The sequence below is a fragment of the Sus scrofa genome, chromosome 14 (genome assembly GCF_054392235.1).
Source record: "Sus scrofa isolate SSC_HxYL_T2T_F1_AM1 chromosome 14, Sscrofa_HxYL_maternal_Yorkshire_Landrace_v2.0, whole genome shotgun sequence".
NCBI lineage: Eukaryota > Metazoa > Chordata > Mammalia > Artiodactyla > Suidae > Sus > Sus scrofa.
The window spans coordinates 39,311,061-39,334,336 of record NC_139396.1 but is presented as its reverse complement, the minus strand read 5'-3'; the positions used below and the strand labels follow the sequence as shown (position 1 = coordinate 39,334,336).

The 23,276-nt window shown below is 39.3% G+C and overlaps 1 protein-coding gene across 17 annotated transcripts in view; it reads left to right on the top strand.

Annotated features, from left to right (window-relative positions):
- Nucleotides 1-1,630: 1,630 nt before the first annotated feature.
- Nucleotides 1,631-23,276, top strand: part of GALNTL6 (polypeptide N-acetylgalactosaminyltransferase like 6) — a 1,215,026-nt gene continuing 1,193,380 nt past the window's right edge. For 12 of the 17 annotated variants that reach the window (XR_014826525.1, XR_014826524.1, XM_084994759.1 and 9 more), the window contains exon 1: nucleotides 3,467-3,765. Coding sequence is in view for 3 of the 17 variants with exons in the window: in XM_021072443.2 (XP_020928102.1) it covers nucleotides 3,628-3,765 (138 nt within the window). In the remaining 14 variants the exon portion in view is untranslated. Of the gene's footprint in view, nucleotides 1,813-1,917; nucleotides 2,049-3,466; nucleotides 3,766-23,276 lie in introns of those variants that run through there. The other 5 variants (XM_084994758.1, XM_021072445.2, XM_084994753.1 and 2 more) reach the window with 2 other exon arrangements.

The following is a 23,276-nucleotide window of genomic DNA, read 5'->3' as shown; positions in this document are numbered from 1 at the left end:
TCTAGCAGAACCACCCAGCTGAGCCTATTAAAATACATGGACTCATTTTAAGGCACCAAATTTTAGAGCAGAGCTTAACTAAAACAATATCCTTCTTCCTCTTTCAAGATAGGACTTAAATCTGGCTCAAATGAAAATTAGTACAAACAGCTGAGCTCCAGGACTTTATTCCGGTTGCTTTTATGTTGCGTTTTCTACTGGACTGTAAGTATGCAAGGTCCAAGCTATTGCTCTATTTTCTTTCCATGTGTTCCTGTAGCTGGTTACACATTGCCAGACTCATGGAACCCTGATTACCTGAGGTTGCCAGCTGAGTCCTAACAGAATGGATGAGCAAAAAGGAGAATAAAAAGCTAGTCTTTGGATATAAGATGAATTTTAAAGATATAAGGATTTTGATTAAGCCAATATTAATAAGCAATTTTACAAAACATTCCTATGTTTTAGATATATATATATTTACATTGGTATTTAATCTGGATTATATGAACAGAGGAATTAGTGGTCATGGTTTTTGTTTGTAAACAAGCTGAAATATCAGTTTTGGCTAGAAGCAATGTCACCTGTTAGAATGTTACATGTGGAATTGTGAAAGAAGACCAGATCGAAGGAGCAATATGAAAGTTATTTGTGTGTAAACAAAAGAACAAACAAATAAAGACATAGGCAAAAAAAGTGATTTCTGGAGCTATACTGTAAAAGCAGGGGTGAACATAATAATTTTCTCCTTCCAATCTCTGCCATGTGTTCTGCATGTACCTCCTGTGGGAAGTAATAGTTACACCATTTACTGTAACTACCCCTGTTCCCTGAGTGGGTGCTGTTTGTAGGACCATTTGCTAGTGTAACAATAATGAGATACAATTCAAGTCAGAATTCTGGATTTAGCCTACCAAGTGATAATCTATCCTTTGGTGATCCAGAACTTTTTTTAAAGTATAAAGAAACATTTACAATGTGAAAGATTTTTAATAATTCAAAGTGCACTTTTGAATACTTTTAATTGCTAATAATTATATCTACAAGACAGAAAATATCCAACATATTTCCAAAATCTTTTCCTTCAGGGCCTATCATCCCAGCAAACCTCTCCCTGCCAAGTTGCTTCCCAGAATTCATATTTCTTTGCTTCAGAATTGCATTTGTTAATAGAAGAAAGAGGTTAAGTAATTCAGAAAGCTTGGGTACAGAAAGCTTGGGGCGGGGGGAGGTGAGGAAGTAAGTCGTTTGCCCTGCAGATTTCAAAGTTGCACTTGTATAAAATTGAAACGTAACTGATCTTTACATAAACGACATATTCAAACATTTATTCAACGTGTTTTTTATACTCTTGAAATGCAGGGGTTTCTCAGAAACAAATATTGCAGCACAAAGCTTTATTCATGTCATCTACAATGGATAAGTACTGTTCAGACACATCTTAAAACTATAATATGAGGAGCTGAGGGCATAACCCTTCACACATCTACACCTTTATCAAGTCAGACAGGAGACAGAGGTGGGAGGCAGAGTGAGGGGAGGAGACAAAGAGGGGAGAGAGATGAAGAAGAGAGGCAGGAAAGAAGAGAGGGAAAAAATACCGGTTTGGATGCACAGTCTCAGCCCTCGCAAGCATGTGGGCATCACTTCCAGTTGTAACAAAGAGGACCATGGCGTTTCCTTTCGGTTCTAGACAGGCTGACACAGCGCGCACTGCGTGCACGTCTGTCGCCTCATCCAAGTCCCCCTTCCTCCTGGAGTTAGAAGCCCCGGATCCCAGGGGTCCCCCTGCTCGGTGCCAGGCACGCAGGTCCCTTGGAGACGCGGCCACAGGTTCGTGCGCGTGCGGTCAGGGGCGGCGGCGCCTACCGGGGCCGGGTAGAGGGGGGAGGCCCTTCTTCCCGGACTGCTCTCGGTCCCCCACTCGGCCGGGTTACGGCGGGAGGGATGTTCGAGGCCAGAGGGACAGGTGGCCCCGCAGCGACCAGGAGAGCGGGGTGCGGACGAGCGGGGCGGGGTAGGAGGGTGCCAACTCCGATCTCACCCAGCACGGGCGTGTGCAGACCCAGGTAAGCCTCCCCGGGCACCGCCGTGTCGCTCCGCAAGCCGCTACCCGAGAGCTAGAGCCGAAGCCCCGCCTCGCCTCCCCATCCCCGGCCCCCTCCTGGTTCAGGTTCACTGCGCACCTGGCTGGGTGGCCCGGGAGCTCCTGGGCAAGACCGCCGGACTCGGGTCGCCTCCGCTCCTTCCCTCACCCTAGAGGAGCCAGCGGAGACCCCGGAGCAGCCAGCCACCTGTGTCCCCGCGTCTCAGGCATGGCGCCCTTGGGGTGAGGCGAGCGGGGCGCCGTTATCCCGGCGGGTCCGAGGTCTTGCGAACAGCCGGGGCGGAGAGGCGATCGCGCGGGAGGCAGACCGGAGTCCCGGGCCGCGGCGGCGTCGCCCTGCTCTGCCGCCGTGCGTCAGGGTGGGATTTTATAGGCGCTGGCAGCGGGGGACTGCCCTCCCCGCCCGGCCAGGCTTCCGCACGTGGCGGCACAGCCTCGTCCCCGCGCAGGCAGGCGACGAGGCGACGGCGGCGAGAGCAGCGCGCGTCCCTGCCTCCTAGCTCTCCGTGCGCGCGCCCCGCGAGCCCAGCTCTGCTCGGGCGCCACCCTCCCTCCCGGAGCCGGGAGCGTGAGAGCCTCGCCCTCCAGGTGCGGCGATGTTCCCCGGGCTCGCTCAGTCTCGGGGAGAGGATGGTAACGCGAGCGCCGGGGCGTGAGAGCGTCGCCGCTGAACGGGAGCGATTGATGGGTAGGGCGCGCACTTGGCCGAGGACCGCAGCTCGGGCGCCGCGCGAGCACAGACGGCGCGGCGCCTCCGCCTCCCGGTCGGACTCCGCGCCGGTCAGGAACCTCCTGTCCCTGGGCGCCCGGGTGGCCGAGCCCTTGCCCGCGGACGAGGGTGTCCGCCGCGCCTGAGCGTGCGGAAGTTGGTGGACCTCGATCCCAAAAGCGCTTCCGCCCCGGACCCGGAGTCGCTGGACCCCCGGGAGCCCGCCAGCTCGCTGACCGCGGAGGGACTTGAGCTGGAGTTCGGGCGGGTTATCCCAGGGGGAGCGCAGGAGGAGACATCCAGGGAGACGAGGGAGGTGATGCTCCGGTGTCAAGAGCGGACACTTTTCTTCCTGACACTTGCTGGGTCTGAGCCGCTTCCCACGCAGATCTCCTGCGCACCCGCTGCCCTCAGCCCTGCCCTCCCACACAGAGTGGGGAACACCAGAGCCCTGTTTTCTTAAGTATCTGGCTTGCTATTGACTTTTTCATAACTTATGATTAGTCTATGGAATGATCATATCTATTCCGTGGCTTTTTTCATGGAGGTCGATAGGCTTAATGATTGCCTCAGTCAAGTCATTTACTTCTGAGCCAATAGATAATGCCGTCGTCATAGTTTTCTGGGGCGGGGGGGAGAAAGTAACTGTGCGTTGGTTCTGCAGACGCCCCACTCCTTCTGAATCCTGCACCTTGGTGCTGAGCACGCGACAAAAGTTTTCAGCTGCTCCTCAGTTTCTGGTGCTTCGCAGAGGAAAGGAAAGGACTTTGACATTAAACCCAAGAAGCGGTCAGGCAACATCTTTAACTTTTCTGCTCTGTTATCATTTGCGATGAAGAGGAAACAGAAGAGATTTCTGCAGATGACTTTGATATTCATGGTGGCTTTAATTTTCCTGCCCAATATCGGTCTCTGGTCTCTGTATAAGGATAAGCACCTGGTGAAATCCACCGAGCCCGGGGAGCAGCAGGTAAGTGGTCCCAGGAGGATGGTAAGGCTGCAGCCGCAGACCCAGCCAGCAGGTGTGCGATCGATAGCTTTGGGTTTACTCCCAAGTCTTTGTAGAGCCTACATTACAAGACTCTAGAGACTTCGGGGTTTAAGCAACCGCTTAAAACTACTTGTTTTAAGGTCGCAACCAGTGGCTTGGGTGAAATGTGGAATGAATCAGAAGAGCAGAACAAGAAGTCAGGAGGAGGAAATAACCTCACTGTGGATCTTTGGGTTGATTTTGGCTTGAGGTGCAGGAGAGGTAACTGCTTATCTGCAGGGTGTAGAAGTGGGTTTGGCACAAGTTGTCTCAGGGTTTTGTTTTTGCTTCTCATGGAGTTTGGGTGTCTCTGTTGAAGTGAATGGGGCCAATTAAATCATGAAACTTGTGAAGTGGTTCTCAAAAAACAAGTTACAGTTTTCTCTATTTTGGGTTGTCATTTTTGCTTAGCAACAGCTTTTGCCTTGTGGAAACAAAGTCTCTCTTTCTTCTCCCCTGTTGCTAAGGTGCTTGTGTGGGGTCTTCAGGCAGTTACTAAGGAGGTCATTCAGTCTCACAGTCTGGTGGTAACAGTTTGTTGCTAAAAGCTTTCCTTCAGGTCTGAAACACCATGTAGGGGGTATGTATGCATATATACATATAACTATACATATATATATTAGTATGCAGTCCATTAGTGTGTACATCATGCATGACTTAAGGTGGATCAACATAACTATTTTTCATAGCAATAAAGGAAAATATCTTTCACAAAATGTTGTTGAAACTCAATATTGTTGAGTTCCTTGATAATGAATAAATAAAATAGCTTCTGCGATTGAACTTTTAACAATGGAATGCAGCCTTTTTCATGACATGGATATTACACTTTGTCGGTTCCTCCCGTATGTCACCTAGGAATCCTAATATTCTTAATTGCAATGGACATGACCCCTGTGCACTATGTCCCTTCCATGCACATACAGTGTTTAGGTAACCCATTTGTGGACAACGGCAGCATATAGTTGGCAAATAATATTCTCATACTTTGCAAAGTTGAAATTCTTTTTACACAGTGAGTAGTTAGTTGTAAAATATATGGAAGGAATTTTCTTTTTCATTGTGACAAGTCATCATTATCAGTCTCTAAACTTTAAAGATAACTAGATGCATATGGATTTCTGGTGGATTGGAATTTGGGGGGAAAATGCTGACATTTTTGTTTTGTTGTTGATCTCTGTCATCCTTTCTAATAGGTATATAACTTTGATTTGAAGTATATTGTTTTGTCATTGCAATAATAGAAAAAAAGAAGATGGGTACTTTGGATAAGAAACTTTTTTTTTCCTACATAGATCATGTATTTCTCCAACTCTTAAAAGAAAATGTGATTTTATTAACATTAGTAGTTAATTATTAAAATTAACTAGTTATTAAAATTTCCATTCTAATATTGATAAGATGACAAAAACAAAATGATTTTTCCTTGAATGTTGCTAATTCAATTAGCAATAGCCTTCTGAATTATTTGCTGGTATAGCTAACATAAAACACTAATTAATCTTATTAATGAGATATTTACAACTTTCCCACCAGCTCTATTGATTTGGACCCTTAATGAGAAATCTGTTTGTCCAATGGCATAAAGAAATAAAGTATGGCAAACCAACTCTCTGACTGGTTATTATAATCTCTAAAACTGTTTCTTTGTTTCTGGGTCTTTTGTGGCACAAATGATACTTACTATCAAGTGATAAATTACTGGGTATCAAAGGCATGGTAAGGCAAGAGAGGGGGCTGTTACTTAAAGTTTCAGACCTTGTAAAGTAAATAACAGATTTGTGGGGGTGTTGTGACATGCAAGCTGGAGAGTCCTAGGTAGCAGTTTTCAAACCAAGAAGAAACAAAAAGCAATATGTGCCTTAAAATGAAAGTCGGTTGAATCTTTCAGTATTTGTAACCTAAATAATGATTTCAAAACTAATGCTTTCTTACAGGCACAAAATAAAGTTGAAAAGATAGAAATGAATTAGCACTTACTGAAAGAGAGGCTTCATTGTAAAACAAGAACAGATAAGTTTTATTGGTTTTATTTCATCATTAAATCTAATTGGAAAGAAAAGAAAATTACATTATGTTGACATAATGGTAGTGGATAAGTAAGAGTTAAGTCATTCTTTGTGTGTGTGTGTGTGTGTGTGTGTGTGCACTTGATCAAGTAAAAAGTAACTTGTGATAATGAATTAAACATGTTTAATATTGTGACATAATATTTCGCTAAGGTATCTACATTTCAAAGTAAGTGCAGCTAAACACATAAGTTTTCAATTGAAGCATTTAACTTGACTATTGGGTAGTGTGTAATTTAAGTTTAGTAATGTATGTTAAAGAGACATTTTTATGGTTAAGTGCTAAATGTTCTTCAAAAACTATCTTTTTCTATATTTATGACCAAGTTGCAAAATGCTCTGGGAAAGGATCAGGTACTGATTGAGGCACTGACAGGGTGAGCACTGAAGCAATGCAAAACCAGTCCCATGCCCACAGGAGAGTCTGATTTTGCAGCAGTGATGTGGAAGAGGGAGAGGGCAGTCTTGGCTCTTAGTGTGGTCATGGGCATGGGAAATCTTCACTGCTGTAAATAGTTTAATTTACAGTGGATTGCAGGAAAGTGCTTTTAATTGATGGAAATTCAAAATCATGACATAGCTAATACTTTTTAAATCCTCTTAACTTATATCTTATCAGAACACATCACTAATAGTTCATCTGTCTACTGCTCAATATAAATTGTATCAGTATATGCTGAAATAAATTAAAGGGAAGCAAAAGAGAAAACAATAATAGAAACTGTGTGTATTAATTGTCATGATGTTTGGTATTTTACACATTTTTTTCTCAAGTCGTCTATACTGTTACAAGCTAATTACTTGTATTCATAATACTTTCACATGAAAAGTGATATTTATAATAATACCTGTAATGAAATATTTGCCCCATCTATGATGCATGAAAAATATGAAACAAAAATTCTTCAATTGTTCATCTAAAAGACTTCCTCCCCCCACATCCAAAGAGGGGCAAAAAAGTAGTTAAAATAATGGAATAAGTAAACCTTAATGTTATTGTTTGGGCTCTGCAAAATTAGAATCAAGTTACAGAAATAAATGCTAAGCTTTTAAGAATTTTAAGATTTCATGAAAATTTTACAAAAATTATGATTTTATAAAATACTTTATAGTTCCTGTTTAGATGTTATTAAATTATCAATCATAAGTGCCATGTTATTTTCAGTTGAATTATATGCGTTGCTTCACTGTTGTTATTAGGATGAGTTAAGTCTCTCCTTTATGTTGTTTAGAAGTACAGACATATATTGAAAAAGAAACTATGAAGAATGAGTCTACTATTTGGCTTAAATGATTACTGTATGGTTAGTGTATAGTCATTCTTAATTTCATTCTTTTTAAATTTTGAATTGCTGCTCTTCTCTGCTACTCTCAAATTTCAGCTGCATTTGAATTAAAGTTATATATTTAGATCTTAATTAAGCTATGCCTTAGGATGATAATTAGAGCAAAGCAATATTTTGGAGCAAAACTACTGCATCCAGTTTTATTATACCTCTCTTCCTAATCATTTATGCAAGTATAGGTAAATAAAGCTACCCCAAAAAAACTTCATTTTCTTTAATGCATTAAAGAGATTAATTTTTTTTAACAAAAGCAGCTGTAAAGTAGTTTAGCAACTAAGTTGAGATGCAACTCAAATCTTATGAGTGCAGAAATAATTCAAGAATATTCAGAATATGAAGAGGGTTTTGCAGGGTTTTTTTATGGCCACACCCATGGCATAGGGAAGTTCCCAGGCCAAGGATTGAATCTGAACTACAGCTGTGACCTACCTGCAGCTGCAGCAATGTTGGATCCTTTAACCCACTGCACCAGATTGGGGATTGAACTCACAGCTCTACGGTGACCAGAGATGCTGCAGTTGGATTCTTAACTCACTGAGCCACAGCAGGAACTCTGGTTTTGCAGTTTTTGAAATAAAAACAAGTGTTAAAATCCCAGAACTTTAAATTGCACATTATCAGAATTGTTCGGAATGATTTGAGAAGCTTGTCTGGCCTGGATTTTTTATTTTTTTTATTTTTTTTTATTTTTATAATGTGAAACAAACCAAAGAAGCCAGCACTCAGGTCACTTTCGAATTGTAGAACCTTCTTATTTCTTTGTACATTAGAATTTCTGTTTATAAAGTAGAGCTAGTCAAGCTTGGAACATAACATGGTACATAAAGTCCTGAGATCACTTCTTGGCTGTGGAAAATATTGGAGATAATGTTTTGGTTTGAGTCAGATCCTCAAGTAAACTGTACTTGATAGATGTGAGACTCCACCTCCACTGGAAAAACAAACAAACAAACAAAAAAAAAAACCCCAGAAACCTCTCTCCTGAGATCCCTAGGCATCTTTGTCCAACTTTTCTAATGTTAATCAGTACCACCCTTGGGGGCCAGGGGATTCAACTTTTTGGCAAGAACTTTTTTTCTGTAGCATTTTTAACTTGTCTCATGACCTGACAATATTATCTGCTATTTTGATATTGAGTGCATGCATACCTTGTCAGTGCTTTCCTTTGTCACCCTGACCATAATGCTGCAAAGAGTGTCTCTGTTTCTTCTCCAGCAAACATTTTAGATACTGAAAGAGCTCAATACAGGAGAGGGGAAAAAAAAAAAAAAAAGTAAGATTTTCACTCCTCCTGTAATCAGGATGGTACTTTATCTATACACTAGGTGTGAAGTGATGCATTGGTTTGAACCATAAATGTTCTTAATTAGCTAAGATGTAGATGTTAAATTAGGGTTCTAAAGGACCTTTTCTTGAATTTATGGAAAATCCATTCTGAGCTGGTACAGGACTACACCACGCAGACCCCTGGAACAAGTGTCTTAATTATTGGCTGTGACCTCCTGGGTCTCAGCATGATTAGCTCACCACCTTGCACCGTGGGAGACACTGTGGAAGTCTTCTGTTTACAATCTGGTAAAAAATGAGATAGTTTTTTTTTTCTCTGTTTATTTCTGAACTAGCTCTGCCGAATCAATTAGCCTCCCATACATTTTTTTTTCTATAAAAGAAACCAAACTAAGGTTGGAATGTATGGTGGGGGCGGGGGAAGGGTGAGAAAGTTTGGATGTTTTAAGTGTGTAGAGGAGATAATTGAGTTTTGTGTGTCTGAGTTTTGTCAGGAGTCTCCATGACAACCTGTAGGGAACTTTGCAACCACATCTTTCCTTGGAACACTTTATACAAAGGAAAGCCAGCTAAGGTACATCCAGAATAACCTTAAAGGGCGTATAGGCATTAAAATGAGGAAAGAATTATGCACTGTAAGTAGTGTGTAGCCCCAGGTCAGGATGTGTTTTGGTCCAGCAGCCTATCGTTCTCGTTTGCTTGGCTTGCTTATGACAAAGAGATGAGTCCTGGACTCTTCGGATTCTTAAAACCACCAGATGTGACAGTATTATTCTTCTCACTATTGAATATTTGCATATGTGTTTACAAAAGTGCTGTTATGGAGTCAAAGGTGGACTCTGTGATGAAGGTAAAGGCAGACTCTCATAAACTAGGTACTTGCCGTCCTTGTGACTGCCATCTGTCACATTATCCAGTTAACTAATCCTCAATTAGTGCAAAATAAAAATGTGATGCTTGAATGGACAACAAAAAAGAACAACTAAGAAACAATCATGCCTCTGAAAATATGTATTGAGACAGAAAGATATATATACTCGGTTTATATGAAGTTGAAAAGAAGGCACAGGGTATCCAGAAATGACAAGACATGATAATCCCTACCATTCCCTACTAATGACCAAACTCTAACCTGATGGCCAGAAAGAGGGTGAGCAAATCTAGATCTTTTCCAGATTTAAGGTAAATCATAACAATGTTTTCTTCCACTGTCCTACTTCCATATAGTGGGGGGAAATGTGGGCAGGATTGGCAGTAGTCTCCAATTAAATGTATTCATTTCACATACTCATTTAGCTACACACATCCACACATACATGCATCCACACACACGGTCTCACTTATGAAGAAAAAATAAATCCACCCAACTGTTTCATTTTCTACAATTTTTTTTTTTTTTTTACTTTTGTAACTGCTTGCTTTTTCCATTGCTTTCAGCTGTTCGTCAACCGAGTTTGAAGCATCATTTAGATGTTATTAATTCTAGGAAACTATGAAGAGAGAGACAGAAAACTACATCTGTCTCTAGAAGTACTTACATCTCTTTGGCAAGTATGAAAATCACAATAAGAATATAGTCTGTGAGAGTTGCACAGACTATAAATAGTGCAATTTGTTGTTATCTGGTAATATTATCAATGAAGTTATGGCTGCCAGAGACTATAGTGGTGGCCGCCATCTCTCTGTTGAAGGGAGTGGTGTGTCTCAGTGAGGTCAGAAGAGGCTAATTTTGAATTTACTTAAACTTTTCAAAGCCTCTTGGAATGTTACTTCCATATCGGAAGTCTAGAAGGCCAGAGTCAGGGGATTTTATCATCAATCATTTTGAACATTTTTATTATAATCAAATAAATTGTCAGGCTCCTACTCTCACTCCATTTGAGTGAGTTGAGTTTTTCTTTTTCCTTAAATTTAGCATGTTCTCTCAACAAGAGAATCCCCTTGAACATCATTTGAGGAGAAATATGATGGAGTTCTCTATCATGGGGTGTCATGGTGCATCAGGTTAAGAATCAAGAGTTGTCACTGCAGTGGCTCAGTTTGCTGCTGTGGCACAGGATTGATCCCATGGCCATGAATTTCTGCAATGCAAAACAAACAAAAAACACAAAACAAAAATCAGAATTTTCAGATTGCTTTGTTCTGTATTAGTAATTAGTGCTAGTTCTAGCACTTAGCACTTTGGGACATTTAGTGAGTCCTGGTTCTTCCTGGGGCCAGTTTTCTTTAAGTCAGATGGAGATGAAAATGATACCTTTCTGGTGGTGTTATTTATGGTAAGGATTAAGTGCTTAGTACCTTGAACAGCATATAATAAGGGTTAATGAATATAGATTATTGTTATACATAGTATAAGCATTTATAAGCAATCATTGTCGTTAGCAAGGTAATTAGTGTTTGCTTAATAAATATTTACAGATGGTTTCTCTTTGTAAGACAATGTCAAGACAGCACAGCAGAGCAATAAATATAATATAGGACTTGCCAGTGCTGTGGTAAATCTGGTAAAGAGGACTGTTGAAGAAACAAATAAATCGGGTCTAAGAAATAAAAGGCCTTTTTCCTGTATTTGTTTGTTTGTTTCAGTATTTAAGGACAAGTTGCCAGTTTTATTTTGTATATAATTGTTTATTGCAAAAAGGGACTGATTTTCTGATATATTGCATTGACATTATTCTAAAATTGAAGATTTTAATAAGAGGGGAAAAAAAGAGCCAGCAGTGTTGCTTTGTAGTGACTACCTCATTTGCTGCAACAAGTAAAGTCGATGCCTCACATATAGGCTTTTTTTTTTCCCTGTGTTTAATTACAAGTCAGAATCTGAGAACGAATTTTACTGTTTAAATCTTGGCCATGAGAGATATTGGATTGTTCTGAAGACAGAAAGTTAAAACGCTGAGTGGAAATGATTAACTATTTCAGGAACTACTAAGCTACTTTATAGTCACTCTTTCTGTTAGGATAGTTAGCGGGATACAGAGAAAGCATATTGCATTGTCCCCATTCTTAATTTTCTTAATAGTAAATTGGTGAGATACAATTGATATCCATGAAACAAAGAAACAAGCAGTATGCAAAAGCATTGTCTCTGTGTGATGGGCTTTTATAAAAGGAAGAACATGATCTAGGCTCCTTAGACAGGCCTTCATTCCAACAGTGGGTAAAGACTGAGCTACGTCTTGTTATGAAAGTTAGACAGGGTTGTGATAAGCCTGAGGCAAGGCCAGATGCTTTAAGTTCATATGCTGGTCTCACCACTTACCAAAACATATCCTCTTGAGCAAGACACTTAACATCTTTGAACCACAGTCCCTCATATGTTGACACAGTTATTCTCTCATAAAACAGTAGCGAGGAAACACTGTATCAATCTGTATAAATGGCCTAGTTACATAATATACACTCAATTAACGGAAGCTTGACAAAAGCATTGCTAAATTTTTCTCCATTTTTAGAACACTCTGAAGATAGTAAATAAACCTAATAGTGCATAAACCTAACAAAGATATAATAAAATGTATATAATATAGCACTATCAATTTACCTATTATTGACAAAATACATGTTCATTGGATATATGCATAATACTGTGTAGACTCTGAGGCAAATAGGTGTTGAAGAGAGAAATCAGTTTTCAATGAGCCTACCCTCTATTAGTTAAGGAAAGACATGTACAACATTTATAATGTAGAGATGGACTAAATTATTTTGATAAGAAATAGTCTAATTATTTAGCATTTGTAAGAGGGAGAGAAGCTATGTTGTTGTGTGATATTGATGTGTGGCCCTGAATGTTTTCTGGACTGAGTTGACCCTTCAGCAGTTCACTGAGACAAGTTCTCTAGAAGGTGACTCACAGTTAAGTAGGGTTCAGAGACAAAACTTGAGACCATGCCCCCTGGATCCATGAAAAGAGAAAATGATGAGCTGTGTTAACAGTCATGCAGTTGAAGGCAAGTGAACACTGAAAAGGTCATTGGGTTTGGTAGCTGCTAGTATTCCCCAGATTGTAATTGCACAGAGTGGTAGAGGAGTAAGCAAAACTGTAAAAGATGGAATGGAAAGACTAGTGGATAAGAGTTATTGGTGGGATTGGCATTGATATAACAGCTGAATGTGGGGTCTTGGTTGGTAAGAGACAATGGAAGCCAGAAGAGGGCTGATACAGGAAGAGAATGAGGAACTGGTCTCTGAGGAGGATGAAGATGGTGGCAGCAAGCAGAAGCAGAGGTGGAAAAACTGGTTAGGGGCTAAATGGTAAATTTAGAGCCTCTGCTTCTAATAGTTTGAGAGCCTCTTGGCAGGGAGGTCTAAGATTTTCCAGTTGTCTTATTCAGGGAGCTAATTAAACATTTGTGAAATGTTCTGTAAAATGGGAAACATATATACACACATATATGTATATAAAGTCCTAAATAAAGACTGAAGACTAGAATATTAAATGAGGATGCCAAAAACCCATGCAACCACCTGACCCATAAGACAACAATGTACCTGTCAAAATAAATGCAGGTAATGGCCACACACACAGAGCAATGGAAGAAAGCAAGGCACTAAATATAAATTGGATGGTGGGGCAAGGGTAAAGTGTGTTTATTACGAGAATAAAGATATGTAAATATTCAGTTGCCAAGAATTTCAAAATAGTATCAGAATACTGAAAATAATAAAATAATTATGATAAAAACAATAAGAATAAAATAACAAAGGTAATATATTAATAATAAAAGCTAAAGAAATACGTATTGATTTCTTAATGTGTGTAGGTTACCATGTTAAGCTGTTCTTAAATAGTCGAAGATAACATGAGAAAAGGAATATATATATGTATGATTGGGTCACTTTGCTATATAGTAGGAATTGGCACAACATTGTAAATCAACTATAATTTTAAAAAAATAGTCAAAAAGACATGATGTACATAAAACTATCCTATATTATAAATGCAAAGAGATTTCTTCAAAATTTGTCAAGATCATACAGTGTTTATTCTACCAATACAAAACGTAGGACTGTGTATAATTTCCCGTATAATGAAACTGCATTGGAAATATCCTAGACCGTAGCAACACAAGATGTTATATATTAACTCAATGGTGAAAGGAAATATTCACAGTCATTAAGGGTACAGCTGCCTAGTTTTAGTTCCTGTTCTATTACTTGATTCCTATTTGACCTTGAGCAGGTTATTTCTCTTCTCTGAGCCTCAGAGTTATCATTTCTAAAATGAGTATAAAAATAGTTCTTCCTTGATTGAATTGATGTGAGGGTTAAACAGGTGAATGTGTATAAAATCCTTGGAAAACTGGATTGCACATAGAAGGTATTTTTTTTAATGTATTTTGTTTTTTATTGAAGTTGGTGTAGAATATTATATAAATTACAGGTGTACAATCTAATGATTCACTATTTTTAAACTCCATTTATAGCTATTATAAAATATTAGCTTAATTGTTCATGTTGTACAGTATATCTCGTAGCTATTTTATACACAGTAGTTTGAACCTCTTACTCCCATACACCTAAATTGCTCCTCCTCCTTCTCTCTCTTCACTGGTAACCACTAGTTTGTTCTGTCTTTGAGTCTGTTTCTTTTTTGTTATATTCACTAGTTTTTTGTACTTTTTTAGGTCCCACATAAAAGTAATACCATACAATATTTGTGTTTCTCTGACTTATTTTACTTAGCATAATATGCTCCAAGTCCATCTCTGTTTCTGCAAATGGCAAAATTTCATTCTTTTTAATGAATATGTATATATGTAGAGCATCTTTATCCATTTGTCTGCTGATGGACACTTGAGTTGCTATATCATGGTTACTGTAAATAGTGCTGCTATGAACACTGGGGTGTGTGGATCTTTCTGAAACAGCAAACTATTTTAAAGTGTTAGCTATTACTATGTGTTAGAATCTAGAGACTCGAGTTTGGATGAAAAAGCAAAGCATGTCCCTACACCATGTCTTCCACAGACCCATCATGAGGATGTGAATATTTTTGCATGTAAAAAAAAATATGTGAAGCACCTTTTTCTTTCTTTTTCACTTTTTTACTCTTAGTAGCCCATGTGGAAATAATACAGCTCTTAGTTTAAAAGTTTTTAACTTGAACCAAGGACTCTTATGGCCCCACCTGCCAGGAGCAAACTAGACTTCATGGGGAACTCATCCTTTTCAGCATATCCATCAGCACCCATGCCCTTGTGCTGACCTTGCCCCCACATTTTGTGTGCTGCTCTCTCTGCATGGTGTTGATTTCCCAGTGTGTACTCTGCCCTCAGGGGATAAAAGATATTTTATAAATTGTATCATTAAATCAGTCAAAGCTTCCAAAGAGGATTATCTAAAAAGGTCTTCAGGGTTGAATATTTTATTATTTTACATAACTGGAATTTAAACGTGATTGCTCTGGTTGCTTCTGACAGTAAAGCAGAATTGAAAACACAAGAGTCAGACTGCCATCGACTAGAGCAGAGTAGTGACTTGAGCAAGGAAATGCTTGGGAACACAGGAATTGACAGATGTACAGAACTGGGAGGTGAGGGGAAAGAAAAATGCTTTGATTCCCCAGCTGATAACATTTGTTCATTTCTTAGATAGTTTAATAGAGGGCATCAGATGAACAACTCTGTAACAGGCCTCTTCTCCTCCTGTGCTTCCTTAGAAATGCCCAAATTTTCTCTTTCAAGCTAAAGGGAATTACATGTTCTGAAAGATCCTCAGAATTCCAAGGCAAAGGTCTTGCATGTATGAAATATCGAGGGAAGAATAAACATCAGGCACACCAAGGGGATGCTACTCCAGAAAGGTAGACACACAAGCCACTCTCTCACCTTACCCTCTTTCCCTCCTTTTTCTTGCTCAGAGCTGTCTTACCTTCCCTTTTCCCTTTAAAATTTCCCTTAAAGAAAAATTTCATGTAAGATTGATTTGATCAATTATTGGCCCTATGAATTGATAGAAATGTTGAAACACTGAAAAAAACAAACAAAACCCAACTTGAGTCTTTTGCATCATAAAAAGGTTCTGCTGAGCCTAACTGCATTTCCAGTTTTTGAAATATGTGAAATGTGAGAAATATTTTTTTAGCTCAAGGCTTCTGCTGTTGATCTTTGGTGCTGTTGTTTTGTTTGTAATCCTGGGAGCTGCCACCATCTTCCAAACTATGTAATCAAAAAGTAAATAGTGCTTAGTTGTGTCACCCCAAGGGAAATCGTCTTTTGAAAGTTAAAAGGACAAACTGACACAATAAAAAGCCAGAACTACCAGTAAAGAATCACCCTCTGCCTTCCAGCGTAGCTCCCTTCACTGCTTTCCAGAGCTGCTTTTCCCAACCTCCTTTTCTCTCTCAGATCCCCGAGGCCTCCACCTCTCTCCTCAGGCTCAGCAGATTCCCTGGCCTCATTCTTCCACCCAAAGCCTAGGACTTTCACATGGTGAGAACCAAGATTTCACACCAGAAAATCTGAAAAAGTACCTGTGTTATTTCCCGGTTCTCCACATGCCTTCCATCACCATGCACCAGTGTCCCCCACTTTAGGATAAATGTGGAACTTCTCTGCAGATGATGGAGGGTTTTTGCTTTTTTTTTTTTTTTTAACCATTTCACATAGCGATTTTTTTCCTTCTCATTTGCTTTCAGCCTTTCTGCTCTTTGATCCATCCTTCACATTAATACTGCTCGGGTTCCTTCCACGATTGAAAGGTCCTGGGAACAGGATCAGAGTAAAGAAAATGTCCCTCAGGGTCACACAACCCTAGAGCTATTGCCCTACCTTTCTTCTCCTCTTAATAGTCAAACTCGATGCTTCCACCTCCTGACTTCTGCTGCTTCTACACGCCTCAGGCTGAGTCCAGTTACTCTAATGTATGTTAACTGCTTTCACTTGGGTCACCAGACGTCTCTTGATAGTTCATTCCAAAAGTCCTTCTCATTAGTCCTATTCATTGAGTGAGTTTAATTAAATACTCTCTTATTTGAAACAGTCACCTTCATCTGAGAGGAGGTGATGCCGTGGGTGACTTGAGAGAAGAGGTTGGGAAAAGCAACATTGGAAAAGAGAAAGAAGACTGAACAGGAAAACAGAATACGGAACATGATTCCTTCTGAGTAATGTCGCCTCACTGTGAAAGCACCTGTTTTCATTCTTCTCTCCCCCTGCGCATCTCAACCACCACCTGTGCACAGACATAGGCACCAGCATCCTTGAAAGACTCCTACTTCTGTCCTTTTCTTAAAATACTATTTTCTTCAAGGTCTGGACCATTCTTGTTTGGCACTTGCCCTGGGGGAGGGCATCTCAGTCAATCCCTCTTGATTTCAGGTATGACATTTCAGGTAATAACTCCCATATTATTACATCCAGTCTAAATGTCCCTTTGAGCATATTGTCCACAGGCCAATCTGAAACCTAGAAGCAGGTATTTATTTATTTATTTGTTTTTTTTAAGACCACACCTGGGGCATATGGAGGTTCCCAGGCTAGGGGTCGAATCAGAGCTGCAGCTGTGACCTCCCCCACAGCTCACAGTAATTCCAAATCCTTAACCCACTGAGCGAGACTAGGAATCGAACCTGTGTCTTCATGGATGCTAGTCAGATTCATTTCTGCTGAGCGATGATGGGAACCTCAAAGCACGTATTTTAAACTTTACGTGTCTGAAATGAAATTCTCTTTCCTTCCATACCCCACACCTGTTCTCCTCTTGCCTCTTGTCTAAATGAAGTTCATCATCCCTCCTGGCCCTCATGATAATTTGTACCTTTGTTCTCTTTACTCTCAAATTCAATTGATTGCTTAGCACTAGCAATCCTTCTAAAATATCTCTTGAATTCATCAGAATCTTTTTATCTCTTTGTCTCTTCCCTGGTTGGGACCAGCATAAACACTTCACTGGATTGCTGTGTGAGACTCTCCAGTTCACCCTCCTGCCTCCAGTCTGGCCTCTTGTCCCCTCTCTCGGCAGCCAGAGCTGTGGATTCAAAATGCATAACTGAACAGGCCACGGTCATCTGTATATCTATTCATCAACACCTTTAAAGTTCAAATTCTTTTGTTTTTCTTTTTTCAGCTACATTACAGCATCTGGCATTTCCCCAGCTAGGGATCGAATCCAGGCCACATCTGCAGCCTATGCCACAGCTGTGGCAATGCTGGATCCTTAACCCACTGGACGGGACCAGGGATTGACCCCATGCCACCACAGAGACACCACCAGATCCTTAACCCCCTGTGCCACAGCTGGAACTGCTAATGTTCAAATTCTTAAATGTTCCTTAACCATTAAACTATTACTGATGAACCTGACTGCTCACTGCCAAGATTCCCTAAGCTCCAACCACTTTGAACTTTTTTAGGTTTCTAAGAATACCATGTTTTCTTCACCTCTAGGAATTTGCACATATTTCATCTTCATCTTGCCTGAATCATTTCTACTTTTCTTCAAGCACTCTCTGGGAAGCATTTTCTTATCTCCCATGCTTTGGTTTAATACCTTTCCAAAGTGTTTCCTAAGGAAAAAAATACTTATATTTCTTTATAATGGAACATTGTCATTATATTAATTACAAGGTTGTTTACTTGTCATTCATCAGTGAGTTTTTAAACTTAGTAGTAGGTCAAATGGTGGCCCCTCAAGGATATATCCATACACTAGTCCCTCAAATCTGTGACTGTTACTTTAGTTGGAAAAAGGGTCTTTGCAGATGTAATTAAGGATCTTGAGATGTGTACATTATTCTGAATTATCCTGCTGGGCCCTAAAGCCAATGGCAAGTGTCCTTACAAGAGGCCCAGTGGAGATTTGATGGACAGAAGAGCGGAGTACACAGAAGCAGACGATGCTGTGTAAAGTGTGAAGATGGAGGCAGACACTAGAGGGATGTGGCTGGGAGCCCCATGGGCTGAGGAATGCCAGCAGCCCCTGGAAGCTGAAAGAGGCAGAAAGGATTCTCATGCAGAGCCCCTAGACGTGGTGCAACTTTGCACGTATCTTGATTGGGGGTTTCTGGTCTGTACGTCTGTGAGAGAATACATTTCTCTTGTTTTGTGTCCCTTAGTTTGTGGTCATTTGCACAGCAACCCCAGACATCTGTTACTCTGAGGAGCTGTCTCTCCTTTTCCACTTTTTAAGCCCTGTGCCTAGCAGTACCTGACTACAAATGAAGCACTCAGCAGATATTTCTTGAAAAAGTGAAGTGTGATGGATATGCATTGTTGTCTATATACTGGATTTATTTGAGCTCAGCTCAAGCTATTATAAAGAAATTACAGTGCGCACAACCACAGGCATGCTAGTTACCAAGCAACTGTGCATTGAAGGAGGTAAACTATGTCATACTCATGAACTACGGTTCCATTTACATGATTTTGTTCCATCCGTCTTGTCCAGACTAAATATCCTATTAGGTCCAACGCTTGACTGAAAATCCCAAAGAGATTTCATCAACCATGTAAACATCTGAGGATGCTAGAGGAGACACGATGGCTCTAGTAAGTCTAGGGAAGAGAAGAGAGGCTCCTTTGGACAAGCCAGTGAGAAGATAAACCACAAAAAAATGTAACTAAATCTACTCTTTCTCTCGTAATGTAAACACCAGTAGTGTAACTCTCGGTAACTATCTGGGCAGTTTAGGAAAGGCTTATTTTTAAAACACTACTAATTAATAAAAAAGCTTGTCCTTGAGCTCTCATTAATACAACCACAAGGGGCACACTTCATTCGAAGGAGTCCCCTTGGAGGTATATATTGATGAACTTGAAGGAGGTTGTTTTGAGTGCATGAGACCTTAGACGACTAATGGATAGTTTGATTCTCTAGCGCAGGCTTTTGTGTAAACGATCCCTTCCTTTTGAAAAAGTCTACCTTGATTTACCTGTGTTCATTTTAATGAGCCACTGTGTATCAGGGATCTTGAAGCAGGGAGAGAAAGGGAGAACATTCAAGGGTAAAACTTATGAAAGAGATTAGGAAAAAATTGTAAGAGCTTGAGGAGATATGACAAGCTTTATTTGGTAGAGGCATATTTAATGCAGTGTCTTGAGGGAAAATCTCTTACTGTTCTGATAATTAAATAGCATTGTATTTGATGAGATGGCGCCACGTTTTTCATAATGCTAAATTACTTCAAGCACATTAATTATAGTTCCTCTTGTTTATACTAGTATTATGGTCAGCTTTGATTTTTGAACTTTTCCTTCTGACATTTCTATCTACAAGTCACCTAACTTTGATCCTCTTTCATTTCAGTTGCTTTTGTATTCACCTCAATAGGTATTAAAACTGTTTTTAATATAAGAAGGTTTATCAACTGCATTCAGCTTTAAAAAGATGTGTGGAAATGTTAGAAGGGGTTGTTTACATCAGGTATTTTCCCTTCATGTTATCGGTTCAATTAAATGTTTGAGTCAAAATGTCATTTAAAATGTTCTTGTGTGGGTTCCTGTTGTGGCTTAGTGGTAACAAACCCAACTAGTATCCATGAGGATACAGGTTCGATCCCTGGCCTTGTTGTGGCTGTGGCACAGGCCAGCAGCTGCAGGTCCAATTAGACCCCACGCCTGGGAACTTGATATGCTGCATGTGCAAAAGAAAGTAAAATATATAAAAATAAAATGTACTTGTAAGTGGAGAAAAATAATGCATACTGTTACACATTGGCATGGATCATACTATTTAGATGCCAAAATAGAACTTTCTAGGCTCTGTCATCTAACAAAAACATGTCCATAAATGTTGTGTTTATTATGAGATAGTATGTGCATACATTTTATGCACCTTGTCTGGAATGGAGTACTAAAGTGTTTTCCCTATTTTGAATACTTCATATAATTTTATACAGTTTCTATGAGTGTCTCCAGTTATATATTTCCATTTATTTGAGACATAGTCTGTCTTTATTGGTGATCTGATGGTGACATATTTACTCCAGATAATTCATCAGTATCTTTTATGTTGATGTGTACAAATATTAACTTTTGTGATTATTTTCACTGGAAAGGTTTTTGTTTCAATTTACTGATGTAATATGTACATCCTGATGAATTTTTTTTTTTTGGTCTTTTGTCTTTTTAGGGCCACACCCATGGCATATGGAGGTTCCCAGTCTAGTGGTCTAATCGGAGCTACAGCTGCTGGCCTACACCACAGCCACAGCAACATGGGATCTGAGCCACATCTGCAAACTACACCATAGCTCATGGCAATGCCGGATCCTTAACCCACTGAGAAAGGCCAGGGGTCAAAGCCGCAACCTCATGGTTCCTAGTTGAATTTGTTTCTGCTATGCCATGTCGAGAACTCCAGATGAAATTTTTTTAAAGAACACCCTGGGTGGATTAACAGTGAGATCCTGCTGTGTAGCACTGGGAACTTTGTCTAGTCACTTATGGTGGAACGTGTAATGTGAGAAAAATGAATGTATACATGTAAGTGTAACTGGGTCACCATGCTGTACAGTAGAAAAAATATATATATATATACAAATAAATGATAAAAAAGAGTACATTTTAAAATATTTTAATCCAAGTACATCAATCAAATATTTGCTTTGGGTACTTGTCCTTTTTAAAAAATTGGTACTCTCTGTATATTTTTCAGCATTTCCTCATTCTTTTTATTACTTTTGGCACAGTCTTTAAGATGGGAAGGGTACCCCATATTAATTTACACTTATACATCAATTTATTTCATTTCTTATTTGACTTTGTATCTTTTTTTAATTTTCTTACCCTTGATTGGTTTCAGGGAGTGTTTTCCTCTCAGCATGTATGAGCATGTATGACATCAAATATTATGTGTATGCATACATTTATATGTATTTTCATATGTCATATACATATATGAATTTTGTCCATTCTGAGCACTGCTACAGTGCATTGCAAGAAAGTTTGAATAACAGTTTTTTTCCTTGTTTTAGCAAGCACCATTTTGCTCTCTGCTTTATTAAGTTGGAGTCAATATAAAATATTAAGCTGTGCTTATATCACTTAGGAATAGTGAATAAGAATCATTTTTTTCTTTCTTACCATGGGTCCAGGTAAAAGAGTCACATAGTTAAGGCATACAAGGTAAGTTGGTTTCTCTGCTAGCTGGTGATGAATATTTGTGGCTAATGTGTTGGTATTTCTAGACCAACATAAACACAGGCTCCTACCATCATCAAAGCAAAGTGTTTGAGATCACTTATCCTCATTTCAGTACAGATCCCCGAAATTATAGATCTAGGGACAACTTTGCAATTTTTATAGTGTCCCTTAAATGACCACTTTAATCAATGTAAAGCAGCATGAGATGGTCCAAATCTTGTTTTGGTGATTCTCCCCTGAGACATGTTCCATGTGACCTGGTAGGTGACCTACCGAGTGGTGTTAGCAGAACTTAAATGGACAAAAATCATCTATGATGTCTAGGGGTGGGGGGTAGTAAAAACAGCTTTCCTTTTTGTATAAATGTGACATACACAATAACTTGTTTATCACAGGGTATAATGGATGCACAATGAACGAATGCTGACTCATGACTGATATTTTCTATAAGTTTATGTTCCATTTATTAAAAATATTTACTACCAGTAATAGATGTTATCTGCGCATGGATTCTTAGGGTTTTCAAGTATCTTATCCAATTTTAATTAAGCTGTTAAGTATGCACTGCATTTAACCAAGATTTGTTGAAACTGCCAATATACAGCACAGAACAGAGTTAGAGAAAAAAAAATTCTTTCTTCCATAAATTACCTGAATACATGGTTAAAATCTTCACTATTCTGCGTTTTGGAACTTTTTCTTCTGGTAGTGGTTTTTGCATGTTTTTCTCACAGTTTTTGTTGTTGTTTAAGCATATGGTAATACTTTGAATGTAACATAAATTATATTTTTAGTCAGTAGTAAGAATAAACTGTATTTTCTACTCTTCAAATCCACTATTTATTGACAATACTGTTCACATTATAATAGAATATCAGATGTCTCTTGCTAAATTAGCCTTGTGTTTGGATATATAATATCACAGACTTTGATTTATTCAGTAAACATTTGGTCTAGTCTATTACAATAAATATATTCAATTATAGGAAGTATTTTGGAACATGCTTATATGTTTTGTTTTACTTTCCCTGTCAAATGACTGTGCATCTCTAACCCATACTAATCTCTAGCTTCTAGAAACACAGTGCTTTAGCAAAATTACTTCACCTGTTTGAAAATGTTGAGTAAAACACATGGTGTGATCTTCTTTTCATGATACTTTGCAGGCATGTTTTCCTGCACTTGTTGTGAGTTGAGAAGCTGCTTGAATTGAAATATAAAAGCAGTTTCATTCAGTTATTGAATTAACTTTTTCTTTTCAGCCAAATCTTCATATTTCCTGGCTTTAGGATAATGCTTGGAAACCAGTTTATAAGCAGATGTTATAATGCAAAAAATTTAATGCTCAATTTTCGAGGCATTCTGTGACTTTCGCAGACATGTTTTTTAAACCTAATATTGTTTTCCCATCTACCACATGTGGTTGACTGCCATTTCAAAATGAAAAAAAAATCATCTTGTCTAACTTTTTCATAAGTCAGATGCAGAAACTAAGCAAAATTGTTACCTAAAACCACACAGTGAGTGAACAGGCAAGCCTGGGCCGAATTCCGGTCTTAATCTTCCAGAGGCTAATGATGCTGTCCTTCTAACAATACTCCTTTATCAAGCGGGACCCTGAGGTTGATTGGCTTGGTACCTTAGGATCCCAGCCCTAGAAA